At 40.9% G+C, this 12,250-nt stretch overlaps 2 protein-coding genes and 1 non-coding gene across 3 annotated transcripts in view; 2 read left to right on the forward strand and 1 right to left on the reverse strand.

Moving 5' to 3' along the window:
• The window catches only part of SKIC3 (SKI3 subunit of superkiller complex), a 74,128-nt gene extending 64,785 nt beyond the window's left edge, over nucleotides 1-9,343 (reverse strand). Inside the window, exons 1-3 of the mRNA XM_049769173.1 lie at nucleotides 9,291-9,343; nucleotides 6,044-6,173; nucleotides 2,570-2,660 (exon numbers count right to left, since the gene is read on the reverse strand). Coding sequence (XP_049625130.1) covers nucleotides 2,570-2,659 — 90 coding nt within the window. The 5' untranslated portion in view covers nucleotide 2,660; nucleotides 6,044-6,173; nucleotides 9,291-9,343. The remainder of the gene's footprint in view (nucleotides 1-2,569; nucleotides 2,661-6,043; nucleotides 6,174-9,290) is intronic.
• LOC126002460 (small nucleolar RNA SNORA3/SNORA45 family) lies at nucleotides 6,752-6,878 on the forward strand. The gene has a single exon (XR_007493159.1). It is a non-coding gene; the product is annotated as a small nucleolar RNA SNORA3/SNORA45 family (small nucleolar RNA).
• A 172-nt stretch (nucleotides 9,344-9,515) lies between the features above and the next one.
• The window catches only part of ARSK (arylsulfatase family member K), a 33,936-nt gene continuing 31,201 nt past the window's right edge, over nucleotides 9,516-12,250 (forward strand). Inside the window, exon 1 of the mRNA XM_049769092.1 lies at nucleotides 9,516-9,730. Coding sequence (XP_049625049.1) covers nucleotides 9,608-9,730 — 123 coding nt within the window. The 5' untranslated portion in view covers nucleotides 9,516-9,607. The remainder of the gene's footprint in view (nucleotides 9,731-12,250) is intronic.

A 12,250-nucleotide genomic window follows, 5' to 3' on the forward strand; every position in this document is an offset into this window, starting at 1 on the left:
CAGCACTGTTCCATTCTACCCAATACTCGTCTCCTCCCATAAGCAACAAAGTAACTACCAAGCTGCAAACACTGGGGGCTTTAAAGAATAAAGACTGATACATGGCCGTGGAACAAATGCCAAGCCAATCAAGCAATCAGAGATACACTACTATCTACCAAATTACAGGATCTCAGTTCATAGTTTACCCGCATTCTCCCCTTTTCTCACTTCCAAATCCCCAAAACTGACTATGGCCTGTGTCTTCCTTCCCTTGTTTTAGAATGGTTGAGGATGAATTATCAAAGCAGTTCTTTATTATTATTATTATTATTATTCTTATTACTTATTATTATCTTAATTTAAACACTGTAATTATAAACATGACTGTGCTTGACGTTTTAGTCATGAAAAGAACACCCCTTCACCAGTGCAACATTCCCACCACCAATGCACCCCATATCTCTCCACCCACACCCCTGCCTATATTCAAGACAGGCATTCTATTTCTCTCACTCATTAACATCGTCCTGGTGGTTGTTAGTGTTCTAACTGCACTCACCTCTCCTTGAGGTGAGCTTCATATCGTGAGCCAGTCCTTCCAGCCCTTATCTCTGGGCATTATTACAATAATATCTTTTATTTTTCTTAAAACCCATAAATGAGTGATGCTATTCTATGTCTCTCTCTCTCCCTCTGACTTATTTCACTCAACATAATAAATTCCATGTCCATCCATGTATAGAAAAATGTCATGACTTCATCTCTCCTGACAGCTGCATAATATTCCATTGTGTATATGTACCAGAGTTTCTTTAGCCATTAATCTGTTGAAAGGCATCTTGGTTGTTTCCAGAGTCTGGCAATTACAAATAATGCTGTGATGAATATAAGTATGAGGGAGGGATTTTTGTATTTCATTTTTGTGTTCCTAGGGTATATCCCTAGGAGTAGTATACCTGGATCATATGGGAGCTCAATTTCCAGTTTTTTGAGGAATCTCCATAATTGTTTTCCATAAGGGCTGGTTTAGACAGTATTCCCACCAGCAGTGAATAAGAGTTATTTTCTCCCACATCCCACCAGTATTTAATGTTCTTGGGTTTTGTGATGTGTGCCAGTTTCTGTGGCATAAGATGGTACCTAATAATTGTTTTGATTTGTATCTCCCTGATAATTAGTGATGTGGAGCATTTTTTCATGTGCTTTTTGGCCATTTGTATTTCTTCTTTGAGAAACTGACTGTTCATTTCTTCCTCTCCATTTTTTGATGGGGTTAGATGTTTTTTCTTGTTAAGTTCTGTCCGTAACTTGCATATCTTAGATATTAGCCCCTTGTCTGATGGGTATTGGGTGAATAGTTTCTCCCAATCTGTGGGTGGCTTTTGTATCCTAGGCACTATTTCCTTTGAGCTGCAGAAGCTTCATAGCTTAATATAGTTCCATTTGTTTATCTCTGTTTCTACTTGTATCGATAGTGCTGTTTCTGCCTTGAAGATGCCTTTAGTCTCAATATCAGAGTGTTTTATCTACATGTTGTTCAATATACCTTATGATTTCGGATCTGATACCCAGGTTTTTAATCCATTTGGATTTGACCTTTGTGCATGGTGTTAGATGGAGGTCTGACTTTGCTTTCTTGCAAGCGGCTGACCAGTTGCTCCAACACCACTTGTTAAAGAGCCTTTCCTTGTTCCATTTTGTATTTCTTGCATCTTTATCAAAGATTGTTTGTATATCTGGGACACATTCTCTGAATACTCAAGTCTATTCCACTGATCTGAGGGTCTGTCTTTTATTCCAGTAACAAGCTGTTTTAGTGAGTATAGTCAAAGCAGTTCTTGAGCTGTTTCTCAAGCTCAAGAACTAGGCTAAATTTAAGACCAGAGTGATAGCACAGTGAGTCAGGCATTTGCCTTGCATAATGCCAATCCATGTTCAATCCCTGGCACCCCATATGGTCCCCAGGAATAACTTCTAAACATAGAGCCAAGAGTAACCCCTGAGTGCTACAGGTGTAGCCAAAAATCAAAACAAGCAAACAGGGGCCGGAGAAATAGCATGGAGGTAAGGCGTTTGCCTTTCATGCAGGAGGTCATCGGTTCGAATCCCTGCGTCCCATATGGTCCCCCGTGCCTGCCAGGAGCAGTTTCTGAGCCTGGAGCCAGGAATAACCCCTGAGCACTGCCGGGTGTGACCCAAAAACCACACACACACACACACACACACACACTAAAGGGGTCTCAAAATCCGTGGGCCGCAAACGGCCCTCTGTACAACATTTTGTGGACCTAGAGGAATCTTTTTTTGTTTTGTTTTGTTTTAGTTGTTTGGGTCACACCCCCCAATGTTCAAGGCTTACTACTGACTTTGCACTCAAGGACCACCCTGACTTTGCCTCCTGCGGCCCCCAGGTAAATTGAGTTTGAGACCCCTGAACTAAATGTATATGTTTTATCCTGCATAACCACTTGAATAGGTCTACCAAAAGGCCTTATAATTTTTATTAGACAGTAATGTGCATACTACAAAACTACAATACTCAGAAGTAGGTAACATTTTTATCATGTAAAAAATAATAATGAATTACCTTACAATGTTTCAGTGCTTCTTTGTATTCTTTATTTCTGATTGCTTCTCTAGCACTTTTTAGAGCAGTCTTCACTTCCTTACTAGACATTCTGTCAAAATAAAAATATTGAGTATACCGACAATAACATTCATTTAACTGACAATTCCATGAGTTCCAACAAACTCAGTTATCTGAAAAATGCAAGTGTGATTCATTCACCAGAAACACTTTCCCCCAATATACATACAGCTTATGCCCACATTCTTCAGATTTTAACTCAAATGCCAGTTCATCAGTTAAACCTTCCTTGATCATGTCATTTAAAATTCCAATACTTCTCCTCCCACCCCATATTGATGTTTATAAATTCTAACTACCCAATATTCACCTAATCTCTTCCCTACTTCATTTTCCTTCAAAGCATTTGCCACTATCTGATATGTTATATATTTCACTATTTTATGCAGTTTATTATCTGCTCTTTACCACACCAGAATTTAAGTTTCATGCAGGAGGTACTTTAGTTGGGTTTTACTGTTATTATGCTTCTGTATTTATAGCACTTACCATCTGAGAAAATATATATATACATATATATATATATATATAATCATTTAATTTATACTCACTCACTTGGGAGTCAGAGCAATAAGTAATATAGGGTATAGGGCTTATCTTGCTCATGGCCAACCAGGGTTCAATCCCTGATATTTCATATTTTTTCCAAACTCCACCAGGTATAATTTCTAATTGAAGACCCTGAGCACCACAGGATGTGAACCAAAAACCAAAAGAAAACAAACAAAAAAATTGAACTTATTCTCATATACTAAACTAAAAAAACAGATAATTTTATAGACCATAATCAAAAATACTGCCAACTCACCCAATCCTATGCTAAAAGCAAGATTTCACAGAACAAACCCAAATCACAGGGGGGGAAAATAAGATAAGATGAAATAAGAAAGTTTAAGACAGCATTGATTTTGATGTAGTATCCCTAAATGTAAATAACATAATTATTCTAGGGCTACCATAACAGTATTTTTTTAATACTGTGTTCTTTCAATAGCAGTAAATAGTGTCTACATTTAAATGACAGCAACAAATATTCAAGGGAAGTGTACATTAATTCTGGCCATAAAAAGATGGTTCAAGTGCTAGGAAAAGTATCTATTCACTTAATCTAAAAATTCTTAATTTAATTTTAAGTAAGATAAGGTATCTTAGGATTTCAAACATAACCTCCAAACAGTAAACAAAACAAATTCACAATTCTGTTGAAAAAAAATTACGTTTTTGGGGCCGGAGAAATATCATGGAGGTAAGGTGTTTGCCTTTCATGCAGAAGGTCGGTGGTTCAAATCCCGGCATCCCATATGGTCCGCTGTGCCTGCCAGGGGCGATTTCTGAGCCCAGTGCCAGGAGTAACCCCTGAGTACTGACAGGTGTGACTCAAAAAAAAAAAATTACGTTTTTGAAAATTCCATTGGATTCTCATCTGCCACTGAGGTGAAACAAAACTACCTGACACTTAAATAGTTAATTTTGTTTGTTTGGTTTTTGGTTTAAGGGCACACTCAGCAGTGCTCAGGGTGTACTCCTTGCTCTGAGTTCACGGATCAATCACTCCTCATGGAGCTCAAGGAAACATATATGGTGCCAGGTATTGAATCCTAATCAATTGCATCCAAGGCAAGCCTTTTGCCTACTATACTGTCTCTCCAACTCCAACATTCAGTAGTTATAAACATCAGAAGTTTATGGCAGAAAATAAACTTGGGTGGTTCACTGAAATGCAAGACTCACAGCATAAAAAGAGGTGAAGGCATAAAAGCAAACCAAAGAGGCTAGGAGATAAGCATTCCTAAAATTCAAGTAATAATACTATAGCCAGACTCAATTATCTCAACAGGCTGAAAGATAAATATGAAAAGCATATTGCCATGCTACAAAATTTTATATTTGGGGCTGAAGAGATAACATGGAGGTAAAGTGTTTGCCTTGCATGCAGAAGGATGGTGGTTTGAATCCTGGCATCCCATATGGTCCCCCGAGCCTGCCAGGAGCGTGAAAGTAGAGCCAGGAGTAACTGCTGAGCTCTGCCGGGTATGATCCCCCCGCCACAAAAAAAAAAAAAAGTTTATAATTTAAGCCAACTGTTTTCAATTACCAGTCTAACCTACAGACAGAAAAAATTAAAAGCCACTGGTCCACCTCATTCCATTTAAAACAGTGGCTCTCAAAGGTTGTGGTCCAGCCAATTCACAAGGATAAAAAGGTTGAAAACCACTGACAGAAGCAACATACTTCATATGCTCTTATTTGAGAAACACCTTTTACTTGAAATTATCATGTATAGCTCTATAGGTGCAAATTCAAAATATTTTTGATAGTCTATAAAACTTGATGAGAGTGGCCAACAAATTTCAAAATAACTTTCTCATGCCAAAGTATCTTCGGCATATAAAACTGCAAAAAAAAAATAATAATAATAATTATGGGTGTTGGATCAATAGCATAGTGCATTAGGCATTGGCCTTGCACACATTCGCCTTGGGTTCTATCCCCAGCACCCCATATGGTCCCCCGAGCCTGCCAGGAGTAATTGCTGAGTGCAGAGCCAGGAGTAACCCCTGATCTCTGCTGGGTATAACCCAAACCAAAATTTTTTTAAAAAATCAATAATTATAATAATTGATTGAGTCAACAAAAAGGCACAAAAAAATAGTGAAAATACAAACAAGAGATGATGAAGCTGAAAAAAAAAAGGAATCAAAGCAGTTTCAACACAAGTTCATTCCAAAACAAATAAGAAAAAAAGAAAAGAATCAACTTTTCCAGCACCAATATCACAGTTTATAGAAATCACTTAGACAATCATGCAATTGTCTCTGCATGATTTCTTTTCCTCACTCTAGTCCTTAATTTTGTCTTCTCCATCTAATAACTACTAATAACTTTCACAGTCTCTTTTGTGTTTTGGTTTTTTGTATTAGGATCACACAGGATTTACTCCTGGCTCCAAGCTCAGGGGTCAGTTTTGGCGGCCAGTGCCCCACATCCATATGAAGTACCAGGGATCAAACCAGGGCCAACTTTACATAAAGTACCTATACCATCTCTCCACCTCCTATGCACTATATTTCTTTTCTTCTTTGAATTCTTTCCATGCCTGCACACATTACCTTGGTTAACATTTGGTTCTCTAAAGACACAGAAGACTTGGGTCCTTCTATAATTTTTAGACTATATTTCATAGATAGATAGAGACCTACATTTTTTATTTTTTAGTCATGTGCATTGTATAGCTTGGAGTGCAAACAGTATTGGTGTCAATCAATGTAATCTTGTTGGAGGTGTAAACTCCGTTCTTCTCTTGATAAACAATTCTGAGGTTTGATTTTTTTTTAGATGTGCCAATTTGGTTTTTGGTTTGTTTGGCAATTAAATTTGCTTTTTGAAACCTTATATATATCCCTATGTACTTACCGGAATGTGTGTGCTTGTTTCCCACAAGACTGAAAATTTCTTGAAAGAAAGGCTATTTTAATTACTCCCTTTTATTTCCAACAGTTTCTGAAGCATTGAAGACAGCCAACAAATATTCACAGGATCACACCTGGTGAAGACAATACTGAAATTATATCATTTAGACACTAACTGATCATTCAACTTCCTATACTTCTTTTGTTTTGTTTTGAGTTGTTTGTTCTTGCTGTTGCTGTTGATTATATTGAGGTGAGCTCACAAGCAGTACTCCGGAGGCAACTCCTGGCAATACTCAGCCAACAGGGGATAAAAGTACAAAAGAGTGAACAAAATAATAAAGAAACCTGAAGCTATAGAAGGTAAAAAAAAAAAAAAAACCTGGAAAAAGTGGGAAAGATGGAGATACGGTTGGTGAAAGAGGTGAGGTTGCTAAAAGGAGAGATTCATTCGTGCATGTGACACAAAAAGATCTAATGAATGGTTAAAAGGAAAGGGAGACTGACCAGTTCAAATTAAGAAAATTTATAATAAACACTGTATAACTGGGGACTGGAGAGATAGCACAGTGGGTAGGGCATTTGTCTTGTATACAACCAACCCAGGTTTGACTCCAGGCATCCCATATGGTCTCCAGAGCCTGCCAGGAGTTATTTCTGAGTGTAGAACCCATAAGCACTGCTGGTGTGGCTTAAAATAAAATAAAACAAATCTGTACAATCACATCCTTACACATCACTTGTCCTGGTGTGCTAGAATTCTCAGAGAGAATATACTGATCTTAATTCACTGGTGAAGGTAACCAGTACCCCTATTACTACCTAGGTCAGAAACATGGACATCTGCATGCACACACAGAGAGAAACACACAGACACAGACACACACACACACACACACACACACACACACACACACAATCTTGGGGCTGAAGTGATAGCATAGCAGTAGGGCACATGCCTTGCATACAGCCAACACAGGATGGACCCTGGTTCAATTCCAGGCATCCCATATTGTCCCCTGAGCCTGCCAGTAGCAATTTTTAAGCACAGATGCAGACGTAACCCCTGAGCACCACCAGGTGTGGCCCAAAAATTAAAAAAAAAAAGTACAAATATGTGATGCGATGTTCAAAAAAATCTGGTTGTCATCACTGAAAATCTTTACACAGGCTGGACAATCAACTAGATAAGAATGTTGCAGGGCAAACTGATTGTCAGATTGGAAGCAGAATTAGAAGTCATTCAAGGTTCTTCCAGTGCTATGTCTCTGGGATCCTAGAACATCCATTCTGCTCTAACCCTTTCCCACTAAATCTGTCAAGGAAAAGGGAGGAAGGAAAGCATGTTCTTGTTGCCTTGACCAGTTCAAAATATTTGTCGAGAAATAAAGACAGAGTAAAAAGTTCATAGAATCAATATTCTACATAGAAATGGTAAACCTATTCTTTATTAACATGTTTAGCAATGTTTTTGGTAACAGTCTTTTTGTTTGTTTGTTTGTTTTTGGGTCACACCCGGTGACACTCAGGGATTACTCTTGGCTATGTGCTCAGAAATCGCTCCTGGCTGGAGGGGCTATATATGATGCCAGGACCGAAACGAGGTCCATCTTGAGTCAGCCACATGCAAGGCAAAAGCCCTACCACTGTGCTATTGCTCCAGTCCTGGTAATATGTCTTTTGCATTCCAAATTAGTTCCACAAATTTTTGAAACAGAGAGATAAGGAGAGAGCCCACCTGTACTGCCTTCCATTATATCAAGTATGTTCCTCTGAGTGTATAACTGCTTAACTAACAACTAAGCACTAATAGAAATCAATCTTAGCAGAATGCCATAAAATTTTGTAACTGACTAAAGAGAGAATAGTGTAATGACTTGAAGGTAAAAACTATTCAATACTGTAAAAATGAACCCCCAGGGCAGCCATAGGCTGTAATAATCCTTGAGTTTTATGTTCTATAAAACGATTAAAGTGAGGCAAATGAAAATTATTCCCTTATTATTTTATGCAAAAAGTCTGATATTGGAGGCTGGAGCGATAGCACAGCGGTAAGGTGTTTGCCTTGCACTCAGCCAATACAGGACAGAACCAGTTCAAGTCCTGGCATCCCATGTGGTCCCCTAAGCCTGTCAGGAGTGAATTCTGAGCGCAGAGCAAGTAGTAACCCCTGAGCGCCTGCCGGGTGTGACCCAAAACCAAAAAAAGAAAAAAAACAGATAGTGGCATTAAGGGTTAACTATTTGTTAGATAAATAGTGCAATTCCCTTTCCCATCAAAGTATTACACGTTGGCAGGGAAGAGTATTGACCTGCTCAGCCCAGTTAGGTTCCCAGCACAAAGAACTGGAGCACCAGCAGAGATGACTCTTAAACAACGCAGGGTGTATCACTCAAAACAATAAAATTTAAACATGACTTCAGTGATGAGAAAATGAGATATTGGAAACCATGAAAAGGATATAAGGAATTTGACTCTAGTGTAGAAATCTGCAGCTTCCAGACCTCCAAAGGAATTCAACAGCCAAGTGACCAGTGATTTGTTTTTTTCTGCTGCAAAACAAGAATATTCTATCCCTACATCAATTAACCTAACATATCATACTGCCCAGCATTTCTCTCGTTTTTACTAGGGGATACACTTAAGCTTTAACCCCCCCCACCAGAATCTGAAACTTTCTTTTTTATATTAATATCTTTATGTAAACGCCTTGATTACAAATTTGATTGTAGTTGAGTTTCGGTCATGTAAAGAACAACCCCCTTCACCAGTGCAACCTTCCCATCACCAGTGTCCCAAATCTCCCTCCTCCCCACCTCACCCCTGTATGTACTCTAGACAGGCTTTCCACTTCCCTCATTCATTCACTTTGTTATGATAGCAGAACCTGCAACTTTCATTCTTGTGCCCCACTCCACAGCCCCAGGAAGCACCAACAAATCCTGACAGCACAGGTAAAGACAGTCTCGATGAGATAGAGCTCGCTGGAAATTGCCTTGAGAGATCCCCAAGAGCATCCTTATCGCATCCTACACCATCTTGCAGGGGACCCCAACAAGAACACCCAATATTCAACTTTAAGTGACAGAAGCACTGCCACCTCACCAGCTCTCAGTTCAGTTCAGCCTAAAGCTCAATCTCCTCAGGCCTAAACCAAGATCCCTGACCCCTGAGCCAGTCTCTGTAAGTACCATTTCAAACGGGAACCAAGCTTCAATTTCTGCAAAAAAACGACAACGACCAGAACCCACCTGGGAGACAGTCAGAGATGCTGCGCCTGCCAAACGTCAAAGTAGGAGGCAGGGCGCATGCGCACTTCCCGGGCCTTGCTCACGTGGTCGGAAGTAATCGGGGTACGTCCGCTCGTTGGTACTTCCGGTCACGTGAGCGAGGCCGGAAAGTGCGCTTGCGCATGAGGTGCTCTCTCGCCGAGCCTGATGGGAGTTGTAGTTTGGGCGGGAGGAGCAACTGGGAAACCCAAGAGCGACCTCTAAGCCCTCCGCTGGCTTCTTAACCCTGTGGGAGTTCCTAGAAAGTGGAGGTGGCACTCTGGGAATCTCTGACTGACATGCTGCTGTGGCTGTGGCATTCGCTCGTCGCCTCCTCGGTCGTTGCTGCACCACCAGCTCTGCAGAAAGCAGAAGCTGCAGAGACTCGGCCCAATGTGGTGTTAGTAGTGAGCGACTCTTTCGTAAGTACCCAGAGATGTTCCTGATCCGGATCCCCTCCTCCTCACAGCTTTTCCCCTCTGCAGCCGGTTTGGGGGATCAGAACTTTTCTAAACTAGCTTTGCCCCGCTGCAAAGTGAGAGAAGCGTTCTGATGGTTATGGGGTCTTTGGGGGTCACATCTGGCAATGCTCAGGGCTTTACTCCTGGCTCTGCTCTCAAGAATGATTTATTCCTTGTGGGTCTCTCTCGGATCCTATGGGAGTGCCAGGGATGGAAACCAGGTCTGCCACTTTACCTTCTGTACAATCTCTCTGAGAACCCTCCAAGAAATGCATTTTATTTTTGAGACCCCTATAGTCACATCATCTTCTATATATGTATAGAATACACCGAAAGCAATAGGATAAAAGTGCATGCTCCTAGAGCCTTTGCGGGTGTTTTGTTACTAATTTATTCTCATTGAGTCATTTCCCCACCAATAATAGCCTTGAAGTACACACCCCCTTTGGAATTCTTTGTAGGGAAATAACATTCTGCATCATCATCAAGCAGTTGTTAGTTTCCAGTCACCACTTCCCACTTTGCCCGGTTTCCCAAGACTAAAGGTTTGGATGGAAAGTGAAAGAAGTTAATTAACGTTATTAATATTTTTATCTAGATATAGATATGATTCTATTGTATTGCCATAATTGTTAATTGATATAATTCGGCCTACCTTCCCCTAATTCAAGAAAGCTTTGGGGTTGGGGTTGGAGAGATAGCACAGAGGTAGGGCGTTTACCTTGCAAGTGGCTGACCAGGACTGACATTGGTTCGAATCACGGCATGCTTTATGGTCCCCCATGCCTGCCGGGAGCAATTTCTGAGCAGAGACAGGAGTAACCCCTGGGCCCAGGTTGGGGGGCGGGAGGGAGGGAAGGAGGGAGGGAGGGGGAGGGAGGAAGGAAGGAAGGAAGGAAGGAAGGAAGGAAGGGAAGGAAGAAGGAAGGAAGGAAGGAGGAGGGGGAGGGAGGGAGGGAGGGAGGGAGGAAGGAAGGAAAGAAAGAAAGAAGTCTTGGGGTCCAGAGCAATAGTAGAGTAATCTAGGAGCTTCCTTGTACACAGCCGACCCACATTTGATCCTGGCCATCACATATGGTCCATACCAAAATGATCCCTGAGCTTAGGACCAAAAGTAAGCCCTGATCATAGGCAGGTGTGGCCCCAACCCGATTTTAAACTGTCTTTCATATCTTAGAGGCAATAGTTTTGACCTATATCACTTTTCAGATGTCAGATAGAATGTGTATCATCTCACCCTCTCCTCATCCCTGCCACTCTGCACTTTAAAAAGATGGATTTTTCTAGCCTACTTTCAATACCATTGAAAACATTGTACAGTCAGAAATGAGTCAAGCAATAGTAAATATAAATTTTTTCTGATGCATGAATTATACATGAACTCAACAGTCCTTTGCGAGGTAGTTTCCTCAATAATCCTTTGAAAAGGTAGTTTGAGCAGTTTAAAAAAATCTAGATCTTAGGAATTGGAGGCCACACATCACCTTTGAATTATATAGAACACAACGCCTTTGTCACGTCTTCTGCTCCACACCTTCATGCAGTGATGTCAGGGTGTCTGAGTATCTCAAGTCCAGGTAGTGACCATAAATGCCCATGTGCCAAAAAAAAAAAAAAAAAAAAAGGTAAGCTAGACATATAGCTATGTGATGTTTTTGTTTTGTTTTGTTTTGGGACTACACCTGGCTGTGCTCAGGGCTTACTCCTGACTCTATACTCAGAAATCACTCTTGGCTTGCTAAGGGGACCATATAAGGTGCTGGGATCAAACCCAGATTAGCATCTATTAAAGCCCTATCTTCTGTACTATTACTCTGGCCCTGTATTTAGCATTTTTTGAAGATAAGTTCCTAAGTATTTAAGATGATGTTCTTTTGTTTTGTTTGTTTTGTTTTGTTTTGTTTTTGGGTCACACCCGGCGGTGCTCAGGGGTTACTCCTGGCTGTCTGCTCAGAAATAGCTCCTGGCAGGCACGGGGACCATATGGGACACCGGGATTCGAACCAACCACCTTTGGTCCTGGATCGGCTGCTTGCAAGGCAAACGCTGCTGTGCTATCTCTCTGGGCCCGATGTTCTTAAGGAAATGTTTGGGGCCGGCAAGGTGGCACTAGAGGTAGCCAAGGAAGGACCGCGGTTCGATTCCCCGGCGTCCCATATGGTCCCCCAAGCCAGGGGCGATTTCTGAGCACTTAGCCAGGAGTAACCCCTGAGCATCAAACGGGTGTGGCCCGAAAAACCAAAAAAAAAAAAAAATGTTTATGAGGGGAATACATGTAATTTTGTTTGGGCCTCCTACCTCATCTACATGAAAGCCATAGTTATTTGCGTGGCAAATAACTAAGAATTGTTTCATGTGAAAACATTCTAATTTTTGTCATTAAAAAAGAAGCCTTGGAGCTGGAGAAGTAAGGCATTTGTCTTTTCAAATTCGGTGGTTCGAATCCCAGCATCCCATATGGTCCCCTGAGCCTGCCAGGAG

Source organism: Suncus etruscus, chromosome 2 (assembly GCF_024139225.1).
Source record: "Suncus etruscus isolate mSunEtr1 chromosome 2, mSunEtr1.pri.cur, whole genome shotgun sequence".
NCBI lineage: Eukaryota > Metazoa > Chordata > Mammalia > Eulipotyphla > Soricidae > Suncus > Suncus etruscus.